Source organism: Andrographis paniculata, unplaced genomic scaffold (assembly GCF_009805555.1).
Source record: "Andrographis paniculata isolate CXL003 unplaced genomic scaffold, ASM980555v1 Contig12END, whole genome shotgun sequence".
NCBI classification, from domain to species: domain Eukaryota; kingdom Viridiplantae; phylum Streptophyta; class Magnoliopsida; order Lamiales; family Acanthaceae; genus Andrographis; species Andrographis paniculata.
In genome coordinates, this window is record NW_026137402.1 from 5668176 (window position 1) to 5696166 (window position 27991).

At 34.6% G+C, this 27991-nt stretch overlaps 4 protein-coding genes across 8 annotated transcripts; 3 read left to right on the forward strand and 1 right to left on the reverse strand.

The window, feature by feature from the left end:
* Nucleotides 1–945: 945 nt before the first annotated feature.
* On the forward strand, nt 946–4155 carry LOC127254327 (protein NRT1/ PTR FAMILY 4.3-like). Its single transcript, XM_051279389.1, has 5 exons — nt 946–1358; nt 1427–1644; nt 1721–2167; nt 2597–2721; nt 3004–4155. The coding sequence occupies exons 1-5, from the start codon at nt 1247–1249 to the stop codon at nt 3923–3925; spliced, it is 1824 nt and encodes a 607-aa protein (XP_051135346.1). The 5' UTR covers nt 946–1246; the 3' UTR covers nt 3926–4155.
* A 3891-nt stretch (nt 4156–8046) lies between these two features.
* Nucleotides 8047–15173, reverse strand: LOC127254295 (CLP protease regulatory subunit CLPX2, mitochondrial-like). Of its 5 annotated transcripts, XM_051279342.1 has the most exons (16): nt 14983–15171; nt 14127–14889; nt 13639–13700; nt 12077–12183; nt 11853–11936; nt 11684–11730; nt 10624–10698; nt 10455–10532; nt 10310–10366; nt 10160–10230; nt 9995–10091; nt 9756–9860; nt 9396–9458; nt 9142–9264; nt 8662–8817; nt 8047–8388 (listed from the first exon to the last, which is right to left on the reverse strand). In XM_051279342.1, the coding sequence occupies exons 2-16, from the start codon at nt 14832–14834 to the stop codon at nt 8317–8319; spliced, it is 1905 nt and encodes a 634-aa protein (XP_051135299.1). In that variant the 5' UTR covers nt 14835–14889; nt 14983–15171; the 3' UTR covers nt 8047–8316. The 5 variants fall into 5 exon arrangements, 4 of the variants coding, with proteins under 4 accessions (XP_051135299.1, XP_051135290.1, XP_051135308.1 ...); XM_051279333.1 differs by having other exon boundaries at nt 14127–15171; XM_051279351.1 differs by lacking the exon at nt 9142–9264 and having other exon boundaries at nt 14127–15172.
* A 1771-nt stretch (nt 15174–16944) lies between these two features.
* LOC127254367 (22.0 kDa heat shock protein-like) lies at nt 16945–17891 on the forward strand. Its single transcript, XM_051279461.1, has one exon. It carries the CDS (start codon nt 17092–17094, stop codon nt 17713–17715), a length of 624 nt encoding a protein of 207 aa, XP_051135418.1. The 5' UTR covers nt 16945–17091; the 3' UTR covers nt 17716–17891.
* Nucleotides 17892–22569: 4678 nt separating this feature from the next.
* LOC127254279 (glutamate receptor 3.2-like) lies at nt 22570–25997 on the forward strand. Its single transcript, XM_051279308.1, has 6 exons — nt 22570–22986; nt 23094–24439; nt 24507–24784; nt 24868–24899; nt 24978–25372; nt 25430–25997. The coding sequence occupies exons 1-6, from the start codon at nt 22713–22715 to the stop codon at nt 25892–25894; spliced, it is 2790 nt and encodes a 929-aa protein (XP_051135265.1). The 5' UTR covers nt 22570–22712; the 3' UTR covers nt 25895–25997.
* The last annotated feature ends 1994 nt before the right edge of the window (nt 25998–27991 follow it).

Genomic DNA, 27991 nt, shown 5'->3' on the forward strand with positions numbered 1-27991 from the left:
ATATTGTACTATAATAATGTCAATATAATTTTGGTCATAAAATCATTAATAGTTCCAAATTATATAACATCCTATAATATTTATAGAGAATCATATTATTCATAGACACTAACCCAATAGCTACACTTTATTGCATTGCACAATTTAGTAAGTCATACTTACTGAATCGTACATATATATATATATATATATTTGTTTTATTTTTAACATATAAAATAACAAAATATATACTTAACAATGATTAGATTAGACTCAAGTATGGAGTTGGCGGGCCTCTCTCTCTCTAAATATACATAGAGAGAGAGAGAGAGAGAGAGAGAGAGAGAGAGAGAGAGAGCTGCAGTCCTTCCTGGCAAAAACGTAAAACCAACGTTTATCCCGAATCTAATCAACAGTTATTTATTTATATATAAAATAAAAGAAGAAATTTAGTGAGAAGTAAAAAGAAAAACAGGTGTGTCAGTGGCATGTGAAGACACGTCGGCATTGTGACATACATACATATTTATAATATACGAACGACGTTGAAGTTGAAAGACAGCCAAATATGTATGTACAGTACATTTCAAATTAATTAAATATAAATATATTGATTGACCCACAGAGAGCGAGGTAGGCGGCAGAAAAAAAGGCACCATCCAATATCCATTAATTATTATATTTAATATTTATATATGTTAAAGTCATTCTTCCTCCATTCATCCAAAGCTTGAAAGCCCAATACACATACATACATACATACAATGGTGTGTCTGTCTGTGTGTGATGATGTAATTTTTCACAAGTGGGGAAAGAAGGAAGGAAAGTTATTAGCTGCGGCAGTGGTGTTGAAAATTGTAGGGGGGGTGGGGTGGGGGTAGGGGGAGTGGTGGCTGTTGGTAAGAACCTTTTGGAAAGAGAGAGATGAGATGAGAGGCCTATATAAAGTGGAGAGAGTGTTCTCCTTGAATTCAGCATAAACAAACAAACAAAATACCATACCATTCCTGCAAATGCTATTCTATCTACCTCTCTTCACTTCTGATCGATAATATACATACATACATATATATATATATATATAAGAAGAAAGTTATTGGAGTGGATCCAAGGAGTTCCTTAGATACGGACTATATATATATATTAATTAACTGCCGCAGTTATAGCTCGTCGCCTTTAGATTCTTCTTGCAGTTATATATATTTATAGAGAGAGAGAGAGAGAGAGAGAGAGAGAGAGTAGTGTTGACTGTAACTAGTGTGTGTTAATGGAGATGATGAAGGGAGAAAGAGTTGAGGAGATGATGACTGTGGATTGGAGAGGAAGACCTTCCAACCCTCTTAAGCATGGCGGAATGAGAGCTGCAGCCTTTGTGCTAGGTCTGTCTGTTTCTCTCTCTCTCTCTCTATATATATATATATTGATATTAAGATTGGATCATGTGCAGGAGTGCAAGGATTCGAGATAATGGCGATAGCAGCAGTGGGGAACAACCTGATAACATACTTAATAAACGAGATGCACTTCTCCCTCTCGAAATCAGCCAACACAGTCACCAACTTCGTCGGCACCGTCTTCCTCCTCGCCCTCCTCGGCGGCTACCTCTCCGATTCCCACCTCGGCTGCTTCTGGACCATGCTTATCTTCGCCTTTCTCGAGCTCTCCGTAATCCATCAATCAATCAATCCCTAACTAATTAATTAAATCGATCAATTGACTAATTAATTAATTATCCTTGTAGGGTTTTATCTTGCTGTCGGTCCAAGCTCATCTTCCCCAGCTGAAACCCCCAAAATGCGAGACGATGATGACCAACACGGGCGTGTTGTGCGAGGAGGCGACGGGGTTCAAGGCCCTGATATTCTTCGTTGCCCTTTATCTGGTGGCGTTGGGGAGCGGCTGCGTGAAGCCAAACATGATTGCCCATGGCGCAGACCAGTTCAGTCAGGACAACCCTAAGCAATCCAAAAACCTGTCCAGATACTTCAATGCTGCCTACTTCGCCTTCTCCGTGGGCGAGCTCCTCGCCCTCACTCTCCTCGTCTATGTCCAGACACACTCCGGCATGGACGTCGGCTTCGGCGTCTCCGCCGCCGCCATGGCCATGGGACTCATCGCCCTCATCTCCGGCACGCTTTTCTACCGGAATAAACCTCCTCAGGGCAGCATCTTGACACCTATTGCTCAGGTAAGAATAAATATATAATTTTTTATTTTTTTTTATGACAATAATTAGAGGTATATATATATTATTAGTATTATTTTATGAATAAAATGTTTGATTGTGGGAATTGTGGCTTTTTCTGTACTAGTGATGGGAACTGTTTGATCCTGTTTGCTTATGGCTGCATATATATATAGATATATGTATCTATGATCCTGCAGGGTGGGTTGTTGAATAAAATAAGGTTATTTAGAAATTACATGTGTTGTCTTGTGATTCATGGTCTTGGGAAAAGAAAGAAAGGATTGCTTAATTTCTTACCATTAATTAATGTGACAAATTAACTAATTAAGCATTATAAGATTGAGATATGTCGGAAGATTTGGCATCTTGCTTGCTCATAATCTACTTCAATTTATTTTTTTATTTGAATAATTTAGTTTCCATTATTAGGTGGTTGTGGCTGCAATTTTAAAGAGAAAGCAGGTTTGTCCATCTGATCCTCGGATGCTTCAAGGAAACTACCAAAAGGACCATCTTTCTGACAACCCCAATCTTCAACTCACTCAAAGATTTAGGTAATAAATAAATAAATAATACTCCACTATTTTATTTATATATATGTATTTGTATTGTATTTGATCAATATATACACATTGTTAAAGAGGGTAGAACACGATTTTCTTTGGAGCTCCATGGACCCCAGCACCCGATCGATTCCTATCATCTAATGTGCTTGCTACTGAGCAAATCCAATCAAATTCAATTATAATAAATATTCAAATGTCTAATTAAATTATTATTTTAATATATGTATGTAAATAATAACGATCGAGGGTACGATGTGGTTTGATTTTCAGATTCCTAAACAAAGGGTGCATCAAGAACTTGGAGGAGGAGAGTCCATGGCGGCTGTGCAGCGTGGGGCAGGTGGAGCAGGTGAAGATCCTCATCTCAATGCTTCCCATTTTCGCCTGCACCATCGTCTTCAACACGCTCCTCGCCCAGTTGCAGACCTTCTCCGTCCAGCAGGGCGCCGCCATGGACGCCCGCCTCCCCGGCTCCTCCTTCAAGGTCCCGCCAGCGTCTCTCCAGGCCATACCTTATTTATTGCTAATCTTCCTCGTCCCTCTCTACGACGCCTTCTTCGTCCCCTTCGCCCGCCGGTTCACCGGCCACGCCTCCGGCATCACCGCCATGCAGCGCATCGGCGCCGGCCTGTTCCTCGGGACGTTCTCCATGGTCGCCGCCGCCGTCATGGAGAGCAGGCGGCGGAGCGCCGCCGTCTCGGAGAATCGGAGCCTGTCGATTTTTTGGATCGCGCCGCAGTTCCTGATTTTCGGGGTGTCGGAAATGTTCACCGCCGTCGGCCTGGTGGAGTTCTTCTACAAACAGGCGGCGGCGATGAAGGGGATGATGATGATGCAGTCGTTTCTCACCGCCGTTACCTATTGTTCGTATTCGTTTGGGTTTTTCTTGAGCTCCGTCCTCGTCTCGCTCGTTAATAAGGTTACAGCGGCGCGGTCGCCGGCCGGCGGCGGCGGAGGATGGTTGGGGGACAACAATCTGAATAAAGACAGATTGGATTTGTTCTATTGGCTGCTGGCGGGGCTGAGCTTTCTAAATTTCCTCAACTATCTGTTTTGGGGGAGATGGTATTCCAAGAACCGCCGGGAGGATATTCCGGCGACGTTTCCGCCGGAGAACGAAGATAAAGACGCCGGAGATATTAATGTTAGTACTAATAATAATAATGTGTATCGTTTGAACGAGGTTGTATGATTATAATTTTAATTGTAATTTTTCTGTATTTGTAATTCAAAAATTGTACTGATGGGTAGAGTAATTGAGGGGAGTTTATTTATATATATATTTATATATAATGAAAATTAAGTGTAGCCATGCATGCATGCAATAGGAAAATTGTGATAGAATATTGCAGCATATATATATATATATAAATGTATGTATAGATTATGGAAATGAAATAATTTAATGCCCTTTCTGCTCTCTCTCTCTCTCTAGATATATATATATTGGTATGTTCTTTGAGCAATATTACTTTTTACGTATTAATTTTTAAATATTAATTATTATATTAAAATATAATATAAATTTAAAAAAAGTTACAAAAATGCGGATATTTATAAAAAAAAAATTATACAAATATAAAAATATTTTTAATATTAAGGTAAATGAGAGCAAATATTAATTAGTTGTCCAGTAGTAGTGCATCTCCTTTATTTGGTTTTCTATATCTATCTATCTTTATATATATCTTTGAGTGCAACTGACTAATTTCATCTGTCTTGACATATATACCTTCAGAAAAAGAAACTCCAACATATATACATAAATGATACATACACAATATATATATATATATGTTGTTCTTCTGTACGTGTGTTTGTGAAAGGGAGTGAGAGAGAGAAATGTGGACATGATTTTTATTGATGGAGCTGTGTTGTGTTAAAGAAGAGTGAGAATGATTCACCTTTTCACCAAAGAAACATGTCTGGAACATGTTGGGAGGCCCCTACCCCCCCTACCCCTACCCCAACCCTACCCCTCGATCGATCGATCTCCTCAATTCCTCTGCAAATTAATTAATTTCACCATTAACATTCATTCTCATTGTGTTGCCCAAAAGATGAACACACTAGCCCCCACCCCCACCCCCACCCCCACCCCACCCCATCAATATTCAAATATTATTATTATTAAATTAATTCACAAAGAAACCCTCCATCATCCCTAGTTCATTTCACCACTATCTTCACCAACTTAATTCAATTCAGCTGTATTGTGCATCAATGGAAATTAAAACTCAAACCCTAGTTGGTGGTTTTTCAGTGACTATGGTGCCTAAACAGCTTTATTAACGCAATATTAATTATTCAAATTCAATGCCAATTAAATTAAATTAAATGAAAATGTCCATTAGAAAATGGCATGAGTCTCAGATTTTTGCCATATATAAATTAATTATGTATATATTATGTGTATATATTATGTATGTGTACTGTATACATGTCAAACCAATAAGTGCATATATATATATATATATATATTATTGGTGTCACATCTAGACACACCAACAAGACAAACCATTGGCTTTTGTTTTTTTGTTTTCTCAAAAAGTAGAATTTGTGTGTGCTTCAAATCTGATATTTGAAGCCTATGGCCTTCACATGCTTCCCCCTATAACTTAAATGTGCTTTTTTTTTTGGTTTCAACTAGTTGGATAAAGTAATCCATCCATCACTCATTCTTTATTTTTGTATTTTTTTTAGGGTATGTTTCTTTAGCTGAGTTTTTCCAAATTTTATTTATTGAATTCTGCATTTTTTTAAAAAAATATTTTTTTTTTCTTACAAAACATCCCATCAAATATCATTTTTATACCAAATTCAAACCAATTTTTTTTTTTTTTCAAACTCATAAAAAAAAAAAAAAAAAAAAACACAATTGTGTAAAAGTTCCACATTCGAAGAAGATAGTAATTTGCAAATCAGATCAGTTAAGTAATCACACTAAGAAATCATGTATCACGTGCTCAACTTTAAAATGTTGATAATATTTGAATTTCATAATCTTACAATCACTTTATCAAACCAATTCGACCATCCCTTATGCATCATTTAACTTAAAATTTATGCATATATATATATATATATTACACAATATATTGCACATCATATTATATGCAATTATATGTCATTGTTATTGTGCCGATGACATCTTAGTTATAAACTGACAATATAAGATATATGTCATACTATTTTCGTCCACTTCTAAGGGTAATATTTATATTTTGCGTTATTGTATTTAACATCAAAAATATATTTGTATTTGTATTTTTTATTTTTTATTTTTGCACAAATGTCCTTCTATTAGTGTTATAAGATACTAAATAAAGTATTTTTGTAATTTTTGTTTAATTTGTACTAGATTTTGATATAATAATTTATATTCAAATATTAACCCACAAAAAATAAATGAGGCTTTTAAAGTCGGACGGAAATAGTATAAAATATAACAAACAACATACACTATCAAATTATATTTTATATATTGATTAGTATTAATAGTATAGTGTTGATTAATCTAATCAACACTCTAATTATTCCCATAATTATATATTGTCTCAAAAAAACAAAAATCCTTATCTAATTATGAACTAGATAGTTAATTTTAATATTTTCTACTAATTTCTCCTTACATTTTTATTTTGAATGATTTTATAAATTCTACTATTTAGTTTAGTAAAAGAGAATAGTGTAATAAAAATGCAAATGTTTTAAAATGTCTCAAATTAAAATTAATGACAATATTTGAATAGAGATAATGGATTGTTTGTTTAGTGTTTGGATTTGAAGATTTTTTTTTTTTGAAGTATAGAAAATTGTATTAGTAATATATATATAAAAAAAATTATACTGAATGTTATTTTTTGTGAAAAGATAAAACATATATATTGAAATCGTATAAAAAAAATTGGAGAAACAAATCAGATGTGTACAATAATATAATAAATACACCAAGCAAATAGTAATTTGTGTGTGAAAATTTCCCCAAGTTAATATTTGAGGAAATGTCAAAACATGAAACTCACTCCTTTCATTTCGGTGCAGAGAGAAATTAATGTAGAATCTTTTATTTCATGAATGCGAGTGATTTATTCAACCGGATAGGGTTAAAGATTGGTGATGAGTGATTTGGAGACCATACTTTAGAAAGAAGAATATTAAGTGAAGTTCTAACGCTCTATCCATATCGATTTTCCTTAGTTTGAATGAGTTTTGGACACAAAAATCCGTCGGAGAGGTCGACGGTGATCGGAGTTAAAGGAGTTCCAACCGGAGAGGATGATCAAACTCTGAGCGGCTCTGCTATATGGTCGTTGTCAGTATGCGTTTGTGACAGCGTGAACCTGTGGAGGTATTTTTCAAGGTAGACCATAATAGGAGTTTGAGTTGAAGGAGTTATGATTGTTTATACTCTGTAATCAATTAGTAGAATATTTCCTGGATTGAAATCCCCCGGATGTAGATTGGTTGATAATCGAATCGGGTCAACAAACACCTTGTCTCATATGTTGTTTTGTGTTATGCATTTTATTTGTTGTCAAGGGATTATTTTAAATGTGAACTGACCACGCTTCAGGAATTGGTCCTTTGTTGGTGTTCCAAGGAGATTGTTCGATAAATCACCGTCGCAACAATTTAGTTAAAAATTCATAACAAGTTTTTGTGATAGAAAAGAACAGGCCATCGAGTTACAAAATGATGGGAGTAATGAATTGTTAAAGATTAGGCAATGCTAATATATGCCAAAAATAAAATATTGATTGATCAAAAATAAAATATTGCTACTAAAATATTATTAATCATTTTGAATTATTAAAAGTACCTTGTTTAAATTATAAAATGAATATTGTCATCTCAAATACACTCATTCGTTCAAATCAAAATCTTAATCCAAGTAAAATATAGATTTGTTTATGTTGCATTTTTAGATAAAGTATTTTTTTATATTAGATATGAAAAATTGCATTAATAATATAAAAAATAATATTTTGTATTGAATTATTAATTTTTTAAATAAATAAAATATATATTATATATTATGTTACTATATGTATATTATATACTTTTAATAATATTTATAGAAAATTGTATAATTCCAAAATACCTAGTGAACAAACACATTACTGAATTTGAGTTGCTTATCCAATTTAATTGCATTCCCATTATAACATTTCGAAGTTATATAACAATGGCTCTTTTTATCTGGAATGTAATTTCTACTTATTTACTATGCAACTCCTCAGGGTGTATTTGGTCCGATTTATATTTCAATTTGAAATTTGATTTAAATGATATTTTAATATGATATATAAGTAAGAAAAATAGTATACTTTTATTAAAATCGATAAAAATAAGTAAATATTATGTTTAAGAAATAAAAGACAAACAATAAGACAATGGGGGGAATCGGCCAAGAGCATTGAAGGAAAAAATGGTGATAAGACATTTGAGTTTCGAAGAAAACATATTTATCTTTTTATTACCTCATCAAGAAAACGCTACCAAGTGAAGTGCATATGATATGTACATCATTCCTCCTCTGCCTGCTCTCCCTGGAAAATAATACATCAATATCTCATCGCATCACAGGCTCACGGCAGGCAACGAATCCTCCAAATCGACCACCGGGCGCGGCTTCACTGCCGCCTCCTCTTCCTGCTCAAAACCCGAAATACTTATGGTCACACTATGCCATTCAGGTATGCAGACCATCAATCTCAATGCACGTAGCGCATAAAAGTATTGGCTAGTCCTGTGGTTTTAAGAAAGTCTACGAGCGATGATATTGTAGGTTCATGAGATTGGCCCCAGGATGTAAGTAAGAAGAAAAATAACAGTTCTCCGGAGAAGATGAAATGTTGGTATGTAGAGTTAATCCAACAAAAAACTATCATTTGAAAGAACAGAGGGATAATAGAGGGATCGTACGTTTGTGGGTTTTAATTTCGTTTGTGTGGATTGTTCTCCCAACCCGTTTGAGGTAAGTACTTTGGCGCCACATCCAGGTGTATCTGGTGCACCTACGGCTTCTTCATCGACCAAAACTGTGTCAATATGATCTTCTCCGGATTTTGTACCTGGAACCTGAAATGCAAGCATATATTGCAATGATAAATATAACCATTATAGATGTGAAATTTCCGCAATATTTAATTCAAGAATTTTCCTACTACATGAAGGGATTCTGTGTCTTGCTTTTAAAATCTTTAACTAAGTAAAAGAGTCTCACCGTCACCAGGGAAGCCTATGAACCATCAAAGTCAAGTTAAAGAGTTTCGATAATTTTGTCAATCTACAAGCTATTGGGTACTTCACCCCCAGAGTATTGGCTCATTGTGTGCAGAAGTACAGGAATATACTACGGAATAATTGTAACAATTAAAATGGCCAGTATCAGGTGCATCATACCTCAAACATAGCCTCAGTTAAAATATTTTCTAATATGGATCTCAAGCCACGCGCACCAGTGTTCCGGGAAATTGCTTTTTTTGCAATTAATTTCATGGCACCATCAGTGAAATGCAATTTGACCTGATTTTAAATGCTAGGTAAGAAGACAGAAGAGCCATCTGATACTCATTTTGAAAATAAATGGAAGACAAAAAGTACATTGATGTTAGATGTGGTGAAAATAATTTACAGTTTTTCAAATCATGGCTTACATTGTTCATGCTGAACATCCTCTTGTATTGTTTGCAGAGAGCATTCTTTGGCCCTGTAAGAACCTAAGATACGATTTTAAGATTAAATAAATAAATAAACTAATCGGTAACCAGAATAGCTTACAGATAATACGAATGTTTTAACAGGAAAAATTGGATACAGGAGGGAAGGTTTTATCTGATTAACACAGACCCTATTAAGGGCGAAAAATTGGAAATGAACAGCAAAAGAATGATCACCAATCCAATAAATTATGAAGCGCGAGTTTAATTCTGAAAGATCGAGCCTAGAGTCTCAAGACTAACACCATATGCAGAAATAGATCCTCCAAGGTACCAAATGACAAACGGTAGGAATACCTCAATAAGTTGGCTTTCATCCAGAGCCGATAATGTCACCATAACAGGAAACCGCCCAACAAATTCAGGTATAAGCCCATATGCAGTAAGGTCACCACTCTCTACCTGCAATGGAAAATTAAACTTCAAGACAATTTCTGATTTTATACAGGAAATAAATTACAGGTTATTTATTGTTAATGAATTGTACCAAGTTAAATAAGATATATAATCTTCGACATGATTCAATAACAACTCACCTGTTCCAGTAGTGTTGAGGCTGCAGCTAAATTTAATCCATTTACTCTCATATTGGCACGGACGGGAGCTCCGAAACCAATAGAGGAATCTTGTCGTCTAAAACAAAATGATAAGGAAGTTAAAGGTTAACAAACGCAAAACATTGTTTAGCATTGGTTCACTACCTTTCAGAAATTGTCTTCTCCAAATCCACGAAAGCACCACCACAGATGAATAGGATGTCTTTTGTATCTATCTGCCAATTGTTGTAATGATTAAAAAAAATAACAAACAAGCTTAAATTTGTCATAAAGAAACATTCAGGTTCTACATACCTGAATGTTGTCACGACGTGAATGCCTTGGACTTCTATTATCAGGAACACTGACAATCTAAAAATATAAGGACGTGGTTATTCTTATCAACCCATATTTGATAAAATCCACAGGATAAGAACAGCTTGATAAATGAATAACTCACAGTTCCTTCAAGCATCTTCAGTAGTGCCTGTTGAACACCTTCTCCAGAAACATCTCTACCAACGTTCAGACTTTCATTCTGAAATCAGAAACAAAAAATTAATGAAATAAATAAATAAAGATCCTGATCCCATGACATTCAACTCATTTGTGCTAAACATCTGCCATACCTTCTTAGTTATCTTGTCAACTTCATCTATATATACAATTCCTCGCTGAGCTGCTTCAACATCGAAATCTGCGGCCTGGAACAAACATATAAGAAGCCAATATATTTTACTGGAATTTTGAAGAAAGAAAAGTAAACAAGTAATTAAATATTCCCTACTGCCATTTTTCACTTCAAGATCCTAGGAAAGATTCAAACAAACTGAATCATATGCATTTCAAGGGACAATGTTTCAAGAATCATGTTCCAGATGAAATTTACGCATTCAGCTTTCAATGAACTTCTCTTATTTGCCTCCTACATCTTTTCTTTCTGTTCACATGCACCACAATACTTCAACACAGTTCAGTTAGTTAATATAAGAAAGAAGAGTCATAATAACAATTTCAAAGGCAAGAGAAAACAAAACGGAGGAGATTCTTTCCTTTCTTGTTTATAATTAAATATTCCTATTCATCCTTTGTCTGGACTCTGTCCAACAACATTGTAAAAAAACATCTACAGCTGAAAACAGATGTGTGAAGTGAAACATGAATCTTGAGTTTTATTAATGTTGCACAAATAGAAAACCTATTTACTTTTAAACATAACAGAACACAGGCAAGCTTCACTGGCTATGACACAACCATTCCCTCTTTTCTAATGACTACAAGGATACAATGTAAAATCTTCATAGAAGTGCAAGCAGGAAATTGTTAATATAAGAAAACTGATGAGATATATTTTAGATAGATGTTTTGAATGATATTATTTAAATTTGGTAGTTATTATTTAAGCATATTTATCAGATTATTGCTATTATTTAGGCATATCTATTAGATTAAATTGTTATTATTTAGTCATATCTACTAGATTAGGTTGTTATTATTATTTGTGTTTATTCTATTTGTATAAGGTCTATAAATAGACCCTAATTTTCATTATTAATAAACATCTTGTAAATTCTCTCCCAAAATATAACATGGTACAAGCCATGTTTTCTTCGGGTACATCCTCGTAATATGGAAAGTACCCTGAAGACTGCCTTTCGAATCTGGGATCCACTATTATATATCACATACCATGAGTAATTTGTACAGTATGGATTCCACATCTTCTCCTACATAGCCTGCCTGATGACACAACCCAGAGAGATTAGAACTTCGATGAATTGGTAAAGTTAGCAATTATCACTGTAAAGACATTAACAAGTACTCCAGGAAAAGCCAAATTACTAAATCTATATCAAACCTGCCTGTGTTAGTGTTGTAGCGTCAGCAATGACAAAAGGCACATTCACAACTCGAGCTAGTGTTTTTGCAAGCAATGTCTTTCCTGTAACTCAAAGATAGAAATAAATCAGGATAGTATGTACCATGGTTTTGCATGCCTCCCAAGAGAGCTTCCAACACATGAAGCAGATCAGAAGTTGATCAGATTATTTGTTTCTACAGCCAAAACACTAAATAGCATGCCTGAGCCAGTTGGACCGATCATCAAGACATTGCTCTTCTCCAGTTCAACAAAATCATTATGGCAACAATCCAATTCAGCCTCAGCATGGCCTGATTCTCCACCTGTCCTGATGAAAAATGAAAATGGATAATTAACAATTGACTGACTATGCATTGCATTTGAACTTTTCTGCATGACAAAATAAAATGTTACTGCAAGGAATAATAATATTAAGGCCAAGCCCATTATTGTTTAGGTCTTATATTAACTCTTAGATAAGCTATAAACAAGTGTTAGGGTTAGTGTTTTAGGATTATAAAGGATTTGAATAACGGAATTAGTGTTTTGGACTTGGGAGAGAGTATCCTTGCAGGATAAGAAGATATTCATGTTTTCCGTACATGTTTAATGTTCTTCAATAAGAATTTTCTGCTTCGTAACATATCGGGTCTAATATGGGAGCAGGGATTTTCAACTTAGAGGGAGTCTCAGTCCAAGCAAAGTGTGGACAAAGCAGAATCAAGAAATCAAAATGAGTAATGCAAACGTGGTAAGAATTTAATGCCCAAAAAACATAAGGGCTCCTTTGCAAAGTTCGTTCGCGGATGGCCAAACTGAAATTCTGTTGCAACCAATCTCCCTAAAAATATTTGCCTAATAAGATACCTATTATTCTTCAGATTGAAAGGAAAAAAGACAATAATTAGCCCAACAAAAATAGGGAACACGGTTCAACTTTTTCTTTCTCTGCCAGTTCAACTCCATCACTTTGCACCAGTCACACCACCACGTTTTCATCAATTTTTCACCACAGTGACCAATTACCGTTTTATACTTTAGTTGATACCGGGTAGCAGTCTATTTCTCAACCCCACAGTAGTTAATAGTACAATGGCAAAGGTCTTGAAGCCATTTGAACAAGGCTAGGCAGAATCCAAAATTGATAGTCCATAAAATGTGTTCATCCAAAAATAACTCAACAGGTACAAACATAAACACACTATACATATCAATTGTAACCTTTATGTTTCCCTCTATCCTGCCCATAATAAAAGATAAATATATATATAAGTAAGTAAGAAAAAAAAGAAAAAAAAAAAAAGAAAGAAGCAAGAAATCCATCAAATGATCAATTTGGTACCCATTTTTTCCAAGTTGTAAACTAAGTAACCAATCATTTCAAAATTTGATGCAAACTATGCCAACCCCAATAAAACTTAATCACCAGTCAGCACCCATCACACATTATCCAGTGCCAAAAATCAGTATTATGTAACTGTTATTCTAGAACATTGCATATCTATCCAGTACCACAATAGGAATATAATTGGTACAGGTATCATAATAACTTTACAAGATTCTTTGTAGTGCTAAAAAATTGAAAGTAATCCACTAAAAAATCGATACATAAGGTGGCATCAGTGTATTTCAATCACAAGTTATTTTATTTGAATGTCAGATCATTGATAATTTGATATAACACATGCTGAACAACTTGGAAGAATAAAAGTTATATAAACAAAACAGAGTTAAATCTCCAGAATAGTAACAAAGCAGCTAAGTACAAAGATACACAACTCACTCTTTATGCACCAGGGTATAGTTTATTCTTTTGTAGTGGTTGTAAACAGCTACAGAAAGCACCTGACATGTTAACAACATCATATGATACGAAACTTCCATTCAACAGAAACAATTCCAACAATAGGATCAAAAACTATAATTGAAAACTGCAAACATTGATATTTCTAAAAAAATCTATCTATTGTACTTATAAATTAATAGATTGGTCATATTTCACATACCCAGATTTTTACTAACATGAATTGGTATCAATTCATATCTCACATCACGCTTAACTAAGAGCTAAAGAATATGTTCAATCACATAATGCACTTCACTAATAAAACAACAAGGAGATCGAAATAGAGTTTTACTTTTTTCTTTTCACACCAGTGGCATAATTATTTTATAACCACAATTAACTCTGTGCCAAGAACACTGCAAATCTATCTAGCAAATATCAACAATGCAAGAAATCACATCCAAACATCAAGTAAAAAGTCAAACCTTTTTGGCCAAATCCTGTCCAACAACAAATTCATTGAGAGCCTTACATATCTCTTTGGGTGTAGGCAGCTCTCTCCCCACTTTCCCCACCCCCTCCCCCGAAGATGTGCTCCTTCCCTCCGAATCCTCAATGTTACAGCTACTATCACCATCTCCGTGAGCATCACTATCGGTAGTCTTCTCACTATTCTCACTCCCACTGTAAGACCTCAACTTCTCCCAAATCTTACCACCATTATTACTACCTCTCCCGGCGCCGTCCTTCTCCATATCCCTAAAATTCTCTCCCCGATTCTTAACCGTTCCAATCTCTATAAAACTCCCCTGAAGTGGCTCTAGCTTGAAAGGCCGGAAATAAAACGCCGTCCGACAATGGTAACACATGTTCACAGCCTGGTAAATCCCGTGCTCGCCGGTGGTAATGGACAGCGGACGGTTGGAGAAGAGCACGGTCATAGGCTTGGAGCAGCGGGGACAATTGACTTCGGCCCTGATTTGATCATAATTGTCCGAGCTCCCGTCCCATTTGTGCCGCTCCTGGAACCCTAATTTCCAAGGTCTGGGAAATAGGGCATGGTGTGCCGCCGGTAAGCAATCAAGAGCTGAGGAATGCGCTATTGGGGCCGTCCTTGAACAAAGCACGGCCACCGTCGTGGCGGCGGCTATGCGGCGTACCCTGGACGTAGAGTGACGCAGCATCGCGGACATGACTGGCGCTGCTGCCGGTGCCTCCGCCGCTGGCCGGTTTCGCGTATGGCATACACTAACAGCGGAATTTCGAAGTGGGTTTCACAGTAAGAGTGGCGTCGACAGTAGAATCCCCAAAAAAAGCGATGGATTAATTAATCTTTCTTACACAGAAGCAAAGAGGATTTGGATAAAGATGAATTGCGGTTGCAGGGAGTGTAGCAGTACTTATACCCGCCACCTGAAAAGGAAAAGGGGTATCAAATTTGAGAAAGGGATTTGGTGGGTAGTTCGTCGGACAGACAGCCGCTTCACAACTACAGCGCTTTCGTCAACCGATTCAAAAGAAATTAGGGCCAAACGCTATACATATGATGATTGCACGGTAAATTGATAATATCCATTTATTTGTCTTATCTAATAGTATAATGGCAAAATTTAAGGTTTAAATCATATTCAAGTTTAATACTACAAGGTAGTTTAGAAATCAAAGGAAATGGGTACAAATTTAAAGTTTGTTTACGCAACTTGCTTAAAATATTATATTGTGTTTTTAATTTGAAAGTTTAAGTTTTTAATAATTTTTTAAAAAAAAGAAAAAACAATTTATTTTGTTTGTAACATTCAAAAACGAAAAAATATTATTGGCCCAGATAGAAATAAATAGGGGCCTTTATTTAGATATGTAAATAAATGTGAAATATTATCATCTTGAATTGTCATAAGTGAGGTTCTTGTTGATGATATGCTTGTAAAATGTGAAAATTGTTTACTTTAAATTTATGTTTTCAAAAATTGAAGTGTAATGAAAATAATGTCCACCCCTCCTAAATCATTCTCAGCATGTATATTAGATATGACATTGGTTAAATTAATATACTCCAATAATATTCATGAATAATTAACGATAGAAATTCTACATTGCAATAACAAATTTGTAAGGTAAAATGCCATTTGAGCTCGAGAAGAAATACAATAATATCTTCACCTAAACATGTCAGTTGCATTTATAAACATGCTTATCTAACTTAAGCATATTGTTCCATTTATGGAGTTCAAAATTCTAACATGTTTAAAGTTTTACATAATTGCATAGGGGGATGGTTAGGTCAGCACACATTATATGTACAAACAGCACACAATATTATTACATACAGCACATGTTGCTTATAATAATGGTATGTGCTGTTTTTTTTTTTTTTTTTTTATAATAATAAGTGTGATGTAAAAGAGTATTTATGTGCTAAAATTAACTGTTGTGTGTATTACATGAGACTATAATATGTGTTGTTAGTTCATATGTTGTATTTGTATTATATTAACATATCCAATGTATTATCGGTAATAATATTGTATGCACACAATGTGTTGTTGAGACTATAATATGTGTTATTTGTTCATATGATGTATTTGTATAATATTGTATATATATAGTGTGTTGTATGCATGTAGTAATATCATGTGCTGTCAAACAACGCACCATGTTATGTTCAGTACAGTGCTAAATTCAATATTGTAGCGGCTGACAATTTCATATACTCACTCCATCCCATTACAAAGTATTCATTTTTTCATTTTAGTTCATCCCATAACAAAGTATCAATTTCTTTTTTTAATAACGGTACTATCTACCTAACATTACAAATACTCTTACAACTTACAATATATTACACAAATGTCATTACATTTATATCACACGTACTAATAAGATTATTTTAGTCATTTTTACTTTATTCCTACTATATTCTAATATAATATTAATATTTTTAAAATTATGTAAAAAAGCAAATAAATATTTAGTTATTAGAGATAATATTTGTATCAAAAAGTACTTTGAGTCCTTTCAACAATTAATTCTAGAATACGCATCTAGTGCTTGTGAGATTATTTGTCAGTTACTATGTTAATCTTTTTTAAAATAGAAAATTTATTAGCACAACACAAAGTAAAGTTACAATAAATAATAATAATAATAATAAAAACAATATACTACATCAATAAATATAAAATTGTATTTCTAAAACACAAGATTATATATCAAACAAAAAAATTATTATTATTTTAACGAGTCTCCTACAACCTACGAGCATCGTCTTCGCTTCTCCCGACACTTCCAGAATCCCCCATCCCTCTCTCTAGAACCACCTACACCCTCCTCCCTCTCTCTCACTCCAAAATCTATACATACATACATATATATACACACACATACAGACGCAGCAGCTATACAGTTAACAGCAAACTCGAATCAAGAATCAAGAAATATCATCGATCGATCATGGCTGACAAATCAACAAGACGCCTCTCCACCGCCGCCGCCGCCGTCTTCTCGGCTCTCCTCTTCCTCCTCTTCCCAACAATGACCACCGCCCTCGTGCCGTACACGCGCTCCCTCTGGGACGCCATGTTCCCCTCCGACGTGGACCCCTTCAAGATTCTGGAACACTCCCCGCTCTCCATCCCACGCGCCGCCGCGCCGGACGACACGACCGGCCTGGCCCTGGCCCGGGCCGACTGGCGCGAGACCGCCGGCGAGCATCAGATCTCCCTGGACGTCCCCGGCATGACCAAAGACGATGTCACGATCCAGGTGGAGGAGAACCGCGTCCTGAGCGTCACCGGCGAGCGGAAGAAGGAGGCGGAGGAGAAGGACGACCGGTGGCACAGAGTGGAGCGCACCGTCGGAAAATTCTGGCGGCAATTCCGGCTGCCGCAGAACGCGGACATGGAGAAGGTGAAGGCTCGCATGGAGGCGGGAGTGCTGAGAATCACCATTCCCAAATTGTCCCAAGGGGAAAAGAAGAAGGAGCCCAAAGTGATCACCATCGCCGCCGATGACAAGGCTGCTTCCGCCGGCGAGAACGTTGCTACCATTTCCGGCGCCGGCAGACAGGAGCTTTAATTTTAATTTAATTAAATAACTGGAAACTGCGTATAGTAATGTATTATGTGCCCTTGCGTTACGAATAATGTACTCCTTAATAAAGCTAAGCTGCTGTAGAATTCTTTTTTTAAAAAATAATGTCATGTTTAAAATATTATATCAAATATTAATATTTTAAAAAAATTCTTATTCAAGAGAGTCAAGTGTCTTGCCCAAGTTTACTTTGTTTATATTATTTATTATTATTGAATTAATTTTTTTTAAAAAAAGTTATCATATTTAATACATATATTTTTAATTATATTAGATAATTTAAAATTTTAACACTTGTCGGCAAGTTCTACGATAAATTTCAGGTTATGGGCACAAAATCATAAGTAAGCCCTGAATTTCATATCCACATTCTTGATTTTGTTAATTTTGCAGTTAGTTACATAATTTAAATTTAATGGGAATTTGAACAGAGCTCTGATTTTTATTTATTTGATTTTAATATACATGCGCTACATTGCAATTAGGTACAACTTTTCATTGAATTTTGACAGCCCAATATATATGGAAAATGGTTATTCTCAGTTGGATGGTAGATCAGGGTCTTTTTCTTTTGATCTAAACCGAATTTTTTTTACTATATAAGCTCTATATTTATTTTTTGAAAAAAATATATATTCAAATAATAAAAATTTAAAATTTGAAGTGTAAAAAATATTTTGTGAAATCAAAACTCGTAGATCTAACACAATTATTATTTATTTAATTTTTTTTCTAGCACATTTTGTCTATGCACGTATCTTGAAAAACATTCTAAAAGTGTAAAATTTTTTTAATGAACTCTCTAAAAAATATTCCCTTCGTTCAAAAAAAAAAACAATGTCTTATTGGGACTGAATATAATATTTAATTAAAAGTAGATATAAAATACGAAATAAAAGATTAAAATAATTTTTTTTAATAATTTTAAAAAGTAAGTTAAAATAATAATTAGTTATGAATCATATGCTGAGATTATATTTCAATTCAGCATTGTTGAATATAATCTCAGCCACTAATTTTGCATCTATAATCATAATTATACAAAAGTAAGTAAGATTAAAGGTTATGATTATTACCAGCAGTGCTAATTTTTATGGATTCAACACTTAATCTATGTTGATAATAATTAAGGGTAGTTTGAAAAAGTAATAATAATTTTTATAAAATGGGGATACCATTATTAAATAAGAAAATCAGACAATTGTTTTAAAACTGACGAAAATAAAAAAACAAAACAACTCTTGGAATGGAGATAACTCTATTGAGACCGAAATATATTTACATTATTAATATAAATAATCTAATAATCCATTTACTTAGAGTGTGTTTATCCGGCCCAATTTTAGACTGAATCATTGTATAAACAGTTTTGGGCCGGATCAGTGTGCAAACACTGAACAGTAATCCAGCCCAAAAGGCTGAAGCGGGTTTGGAGGCTCTCTCTCCCTTTTTTTTTTTTTTTAATTATAAATGTAAAAAAAAAAATTATGATAATTATAATTTAATAAAATATAAATAATATATATTATTTTGTAGAAAATAATTTTTTATAATATAATTAAATACAAAATTAAAAATATATATATATATGTAGATATAATATAAATTTATAATTAAATTATACAATTTAATACATATTTATATTATTATATTCATACCTATCAAATCAATACATATCAAAACTCCTCAAACTTCAACTAAATTCAAACAAAAAAAATATATATCAAAATTCAAACTCATCTCAAAATTCAAATAAAAATAAAACTCAAACACAAATTACTTGAAAACCTTGGAAGGAAACACACCCTTAAATTCCACTGTCACATCATTTTAAATTTGTTTATTTAGTTAGGAAAGAGGAATATCAATTATCTGTATTCCAATAGCAAGCAAACCAAAAGTACCCCTACAAGTAGAATATTAAAGTCTTACCACTACTACAGTAGTAGTGTAATGATTAAGGCATAAGAAATAGTGAAATAGTAGTAGTAGTACTCCCTCTTGCCCGATATTTTGTCCGTATTACACGCGAGAATTTAGGTATAATTAATAAATAATTAAAAATATATTATTAAAAATAATTATTATATAATAAAAATAATTATATATTAAGATTAAAATTAAAATAATTAATTATATAATTAAAATTAAAAAAATTATAAATTAAATTTTAAAAATAAAATTAAAATATATAATTATTTTTTTTTAAAAAATGACAAAATAAGTGATACAGACCAAAATGGAAAAATTTCCATTGAAAATGAAACGAATGGAGTACTGAATAAGGGATGAGGCAATGTGCGGTAGGTCGTCTTGTCCAAGTGGTTACAGTTTCAGACTCTTTGAGTGACTGCCCCTTTCCATTCATTGTACTACTAGTCATGATAATACAAATACTACTGTCTATTAATCAATTATATAATTAATTTAAATGTTTTTATATGCTTGTACAATGTATTCCTCCACTTGGTGTGGGCATGGGCAAGTGGGTCGAGTTGTCCATTTCCATGGAAATTGATGATGATAAATGAAAAACATGTATACATGTAAATGGAGATGGAGATAAACAAGAACACACCCATGGCCCAACACAACATAATTAGTTAACAGTCATATTAACATTTAACATTTAGATGAGAGTATTCAACATGTACTCATACTACATGAATTATAGACACGTAGGAGTAAAATATAAATTAATAGTGCAATATATATATATATTAAAATAAATACAATATATTAAGGGATTATTATAGCATTAATTTGCTGGTTTTTCACGTCAATACGCGTTATATATACAAACAACACACATTAGTATTACACACAACATAAATACAATATATTAAGGGATGATTATAGTATTAATTTGTTGATTTTTCCACATCAATACGCGTTATATATACAAACAACACACATTAGTATTACACACAACATATGTTGTGTATAATAAAGGTACGTGTTGTTTTTTTTAATAATAACAAGTATGTCATGTGCTAAAAATCAATTATTTTGTTGTGTGTTGCATGAGACCATTGCATGTGTTGTTAGTTCACGTGCTATATTTGTATTATATTAACATATACAATGCGTTGTCTTGTCTGTAGTAATATTGTGTGTTGTTGAGACTATAAGATGTGTGTTTTGTCCATATATTGTATTTGTATTATATTAACATATACAGTGTGTTGTTTATAATAATATTATGTACTGTCTAATAGCACACGATGTGCTGTTTAGCACAGCGCCGTTGATATAAATACAATATATTAACTAACAAAATATGATAATAGTTTACACCAATGATATCAGCACAAAAATATATATTCATATAATACATATACGAAATATGACTAAGAGTACATAATACATGATAACAATTATCTATAAACCACATATTGTATTTTGTTTATTTATTAACAGTTTATATTTTATGTGCTGATAACGTTTCAATTATAGCACCGTAGCTATTCTCAGCTGTATCCTTAACAAAACAAATATTGCATTAATGTCCATTCCTTTCTCTTTTGCTGCATGCGTGTGTCTTCATATGATCCATCCCACTAGATGTTGTGGCCCGGACATGACCACGACTGCGACTGCGACCACAACCATTCTTGTCTAAGAATTTTTAAGAATTGAAGCCCTCAAAGTTGGTCAGTGTTGGAGTACAAACCGAGGTGCTAATGTTAGAATATTTGAAGAAAAAATTTACATATTATAAGTCTTACACGAACTCTATTAGTATGTGTTATTTTTTTAAAAATAAAAAATTCAAAAAAAAATTCATGCGGACTCGATTAACATTAAAATCAAAACTTAAAATAAAAATATAAAATTGAAAATCAAGTAAACAAATCATTAGTATATTCTTGCATATAGCTTACATTCATACCTTGGTGCATCATTCATATTACACGAGAATGAAAAGAGTATCATCAAGTAAGGTTTTTTTTTTTTTTTTTTTTCATCATGAGGTAGGGTTAGTTCATCATGATGCATGTATACTATATAGTCAACGAGATAATAACGATATATGCCCTTAGTGGTCTATATAACTAAAAATGTGTTGGTTATTTTGTTGTTATTGGATTTATCGAGCTATTTTCGAGAAGGGTCGCATAGGATGCGCGTTCAAGAATGCCTATACGATATTGAACGAAGTGTGAAATAATATAATGAAGGTGAAAATTATATTACATATTGTTTAAAAATTATTATTTTCAAATGAGGCATTTAATCTTCAAGCATAGAGAAAAGAGAGATAAGAAAGAGACACAAACATTAACAAAAAGTCACCGGCACAATACTCTCAGAATTCTTCTTTCTTCAGGATTTTGGAAAATATATTCTTAATGCACAAATAATTTACTTGCTCAATTTTTCGCCTAAAATTCGAATGTTGTTTTGTTTTATCATCGTACAAATTTCGTGTAACCCGGGGCGTTAATAGGGTCGAAAGATCGTATAAGGAAAGAAAATCTAAACGACTCAACATATATCCAAGATCGTGTATACCATGCGGAATTCAATTTCATCATATTTTCATTCATTCGAGATTATCTATTCAACAGAATGTTCAATAGCATATATATATAAGTGTATCTTGTCCCGTCGGGCCTAATTTGTAGGGTATTAGGTGACCGAAAGTTTACCTAGTATCTACTTTCGAATAGCTGCTGCGGATTCCGCATCATTTAAAAAAAATAAAAAAATTTAAAAAAAAAAAGAAAAAAAAAGAGTGTATCTTGTACGGACACATAATATAGTTAGTCAACTAACAACAAATATATAAATTAAATAAAACACATGGTCCAAATGTACTATACATTTGCCATTTAACCAAACTTGTTTAATTCCAGGCAAACAATCCTATCCTTAACTCCATCAAAAGCTATCTTCCAGAATTCCTTTCACTCTACATATCAATGTACCATGAAACACCATTCATCTTCTTCACTCTGCAGCCTTGTGTTTAACTAACTATGCTTTCCACAATGAACTTCTTCTTCTTCTTCCTCTCCCTGCTACTAATCGGAGGAGCTTACGACGTCGACGTCGGGGCTCGGAGTCCGAGCCCCGATACCATTCATGTCGGGGCCATTTTCTCATTCGGCACGATCAACGGCAGAGTCGCCAAGATCGCAATGAACGCCGCAGTCGAAGATGTCAATTCGGATCCCAGAATTCTTCGAGGCCACAAACTCGTTCTCTCGATGCACGACTCCAACTACAGCAGCTTCCTCAGCATAATCGGAGGTATTCGAATCGACTAATTTCACTGTTTTATTTATTTATTATTTATTATTATTATTATAAACAACAAATGCTGTATAAAATCGACTAATTCTCTGGTTTCAACACAGCCTTGCAGTACATGGGGAATAAAACCGTTGCGATTATCGGTCCACAAGTCTCCGGGATGGCTCACATCCTCGCCCACCTCGCCAAGGAGCTTCACGTTCCGATGTTGTCGTTTACGGCGTTGGATCCGAGCCTCGCGTCTCTTCAGTACCCGTACTTCGTCCAAACCGCTCCCAACGATCTTTTCCTAATGATCGCCGTAGCCGACGTGTTGAGTTACTACGGATATAGAGAGGTCGTCGTCGTCTACCCGGACGACGAACAAAATATGGGGACCATAATCGCTCTAGGCGAAAAATTAGCCGAAAGGCGTTGTCGAATCACCTACAAAGCGTTGCTTTCGCCGGGAACCTTAGCCACGAGCGACGAAATTATGCGCGAGTTGGTTAAGATTTCGCTGATGGAGTCGCGAGTGATCATCGTCCACGCCTTCGCCTCTGTCGGCCTCCTTGTGCTCGAGACGGCCCAGCGGCTCGGCATGATGGACAGGGGATATGTTTGGATCGCCACAGCTTGGCTGTCGACGGTGTTGGATTCGACCCGCGTTTCTTTCGAGATTGCGGAAACTATCCAAGGCGTCATCACGTTTAGGCCGCACACGCCGGATTCGGACAGGAAGAAGGCTTTCTCGTCACGATGGCACAAGTTGAGCGATGGCTCGGATTACGTCGGGTTGAATCCTTACGGTTTGTACGCTTACGACACGGTGTGGATGATCGTCGATGCTGTCAAGACGTTTATGGACCATGGCGGGATCATATCCTTTTCGAATGAATCGAATTTTAAAGGCGCAACGGCCGGGGGGTTGGATCTTGGCTCGTTAAGCCGGTTCGTCGAAGGAGAAAAGGTGCTGGACATCATACTTCGAACAAATAGCACGGGATTGGCCGGGCGCATTGCGTTCGACGATCATAAGTCCATCATTCAGCCGTCTTACGACGTTTTGAACATCGTCGGGAGAGGCTACAAGCAAATAGGCTACTGGACTAATTGCTCAGGCCTCTCCATCGAGTCGCCGGAGACACTTTGCGCCGGGGGGGCTAATCGATCGAGGACTGATAAGAAACTACGGAGCGTTATATGGCCGGGGCGAACGACGGTCAAGCCGAGAGGATGGGTTTTTCCTCACAGCGGGCGACGTTTAAGGATCGGTATCCCGGAGAGGGTGAGTTACAAGGCGTTTGTGTCGATGGACGAGAGTACGAACGAAATCCGCGGATATTCGATCGATGTGTTCCTCGCAGCCGTAAACTTGCTTCCTTACGCGGCACCGTATGAGTTCATCTTGTTCGGAGATAACCGCGAGAATCCTAACTACACGGAGCTGGTGACGAAGATCACTTCGAACGTAAGTTTACGCGTAACGTAATGTTCTTCGAGTGTTCGGAAATGATCATATCTTGCTTGATGTGCAGGTCTTCGATGCGGCAATCGGCGACATTGCGATTGTAACGGAGCGTACGAAGCTCGTTGACTTCACCCAGCCGTACATCGAGTCCGGCCTCGTTGTCGTTGTCCCGATCCGGAAGTTGAACTCGAGCGCTTGGGCCTTTATGCGCCCATTCACTCCGTCGATGTGGCTCGTCACCGGAGCGTTCTTCCTTATCGTCGGGGTTGTCGTCTGGATTCTCGAACACAAAATAAACGACGACTTTCGCGGTCCGCCGAGGAAACAGATCATCACAATCTTATGGTGATCACTTATCGCTTCTATCGATCGATCGAAAACTTCGAATGCTTTGCAATCTCATGCATCTTCTTCATGTCTCCATGCAGGTTCGGTTTCTCGACAATGTTTTTCTCGCATAGTAAGCACCAATCGACGTCGCCTATCGATTGATCTATTGATTCGACTCCCCTGTTTTAAAATGTGTATCGTGTTTCAGGGGAAAACACGAGAAGCTCACTTGGCCGGATGGTTCTAATCATATGGCTATTCGTTGTTCTGATCATAACGTCAAGCTACACGGCGAGCTTGACCTCGATCCTCACGGTGCAGCAATTAGCCCCGTCGATCCGAGGCATTGAGTCCTTGATCACGAGCAACGTTCGCATTGGATTCCAAGTTGGATCATTCGCCGAAGGCTACCTAACTCAAGAACTCCACATTGCGAAATCGAGACTCATCTCTCTTGGCTCGCCGGAGGAGTACGCCGCCGCTCTGGACTCCGGCAGGATCGCCGCGATCGTTGACGAACGTCCCTACGTTGAGCTATTCCTTGCAACCTACTGCAAGTATCAGATTGTTGGGCAAGAATTCACAAAGAGTGGATGGGGATTTGTAAGTAAAAAATTTCACAATTTGGTATGAAAATAGTTTTAATTTGTAAATTTGCAGGCCTTCTTGAGAGACTCGCCGTTGGCGATGGACATGTCGACGGCGATTCTGACATTATCGGAGAACGGCGAGCTCCAGAAGATACACGATAAGTGGCTGAACAAGCGCGCGTGTGGCGCGTCGACCACGGCGAACTTGGAACAGCTTCAATTGAAGAGCTTTTGGGGGCTTTTCCTACTCTCCGGCTGCGCGTGTTTGCTCGCCGTTGCCATTTTCTTCTGCAAAACGGTCTACAAGTTTAAAAGGGATTACGTACCTCCCCAATCGGAAATTTCGTATCAAAGTAGCTCGCGATCGGTAAGGATACAGAGATTTTTGTCATTTGTGAACGAGAAGGAAGTAGCCGATTCGAGAAGCAAATGGAAAAGAAAGCATGCGGATACATTGCCGACGGGCGGCGCCGTGCACGAACTCGCCGGCGGCGGCAACAGGAGAAATGATTCCGGCGTCTTCCCCGACGGCTGAAGTTTACTTGAAATTAGGGTTCCAATAATTATGCTGTATTATTTCACTAAAAATTGATTATTAATAATAGTATGTAAAATATGGCACCGGTTATTTTATTAAATCACGCCATTTATTTATTGATTTATTTACTTTTATTATGTATATTATTGCAATTTAATTCCTAATTAATTATTTAATTTAGAGCATAAGATAACAGACTTGGGCAAGAACAAGAAATAACCTTAATATTGGCCCAATTCGGATTATTGGCCCAATGCTATTATTTTGTACCGTCTCATTTAATTATAAATATTTAAAATTCTAATAATAAAAAATATAATACTAATATTTTATTTGTAAATGAAAATGTGTTGGAATATTTCGACAAATTTACCATCATATGGATTCACTAGAATTAAGAATTTGTTCAGGCGTATTTATAATTTATATAAAAATTAATACTAGTATTTTAGTATAAAATAAAAAATATATATTTATATTTGACAAACCACAATATATATACTGTATAATTTAGACTATTAGAGTAACAAAAAAATTTATAAAATTTCTACAAGTTTCTTTGAACTGTTGTGTTTTTTTTTTTCCTCTCTTCTTTCTTTTTTTTTTTAAACAAAATTTAAATTTCCAATACTATAAACTTCCTCGTGCTTTTTTTTTTTTTTTTTTCTAAGATTATTTAGTACACTCATTAGGAACATAACATTAATGTGTACTAGAATATGATACTAACTGCACTTATTTTATACCAAGATAAATAAATCAGAGCATAAAAGACAAATAAATAAATAAAAATATCAAATTAAAAACATAATATTTGATAGATTGTATTTGTAGACAGTAAATTTATTTCATTATTTTAAGAACTGTATGTGTCTGTTCGAAAAAATAAACTTGTCGGATCATTAAAATATCCTTATTTATTTATTATTACAGAGCATGCTGAGACAAATGCAAAGAAGAACATTCATATGACAGAAAAGAATAATGATAAAGTAAGATACAAAAGTAAAATAAAATAAAATTACATGAGTCAAGAGTGATTCAAAGCAATTTCTACTTTTCACTTTTTCCCAAAAATAATAACCAAAATATTAATTTCGAGAATGTAGTGGTGGGACACATAAATGGTTCCACGCTTATATGTACATTTTTCACTTTATTCATGGATTTATATAATTTTTCTATAATTCAAATGTCTCTTTTTTTAAAATAATAATAATATAAATAAAATTATATTACTAATTTATTAATATATATTTTTTAAATTATTATTATTACTATTCGTTAAGATTCTTTTGTTTGTCCTTTTGCTCTTGTAAATTTGCTTCAAAGTTCAAATGGAAATGTTCGTGTGATCGCAATTTAATTAGTATATAGTTTTGAATAAATTTTAAGGGAATTCATTGCAGGAAATATTCGAAAAAAAAAAAAGGACAGTGTCCATTTAAAATAATTAAAATAAATTTTTTACCATTTTAAACTTTTAAAAACTCATTAAATAATATATACGTATATATTAATGTTCCTTTTTAAAATATATGTATATTTCATGCTTTATATAAAAATAATTCATATCGTAGTATATTTTATTTAAAAAGAAATATATGATAAGAATTGTAATTTTTAATTATTAATAATAATATATAAGGCAAATAATACACTCTCTGTAGATATACATTTTTCTATGTCGACATGTACAAACAAGACTCGTTTCAATACATATTCTTTATTACATACAAGTCCTTACAATCTATATAACTGCTTATTTTGATTTTTATTTTTTTTTTATAGTTAATTTACTATATAAATCTTTATTATTTTTTATAAATATATGTTTACAAAATATCAAATTCAATCAACTAAGAAAAACAAAAACACAAGTAAACTAATATTCATTTCCCTCTTAAATTTCTTGAGTGATAGAATTCAAAAATGTATGGTTGCATTAAGTATATATATACTTGAAATAATGAAGGTAGGTAAATTTATTTTGTCACAACCACCAAGTCACATCACTTAGTCCACATTATTAATTTGAGAGGAAAGTAAATTATAAGTTCACCTTAGATATAAGTTTTGAAATTTTGAAATTTT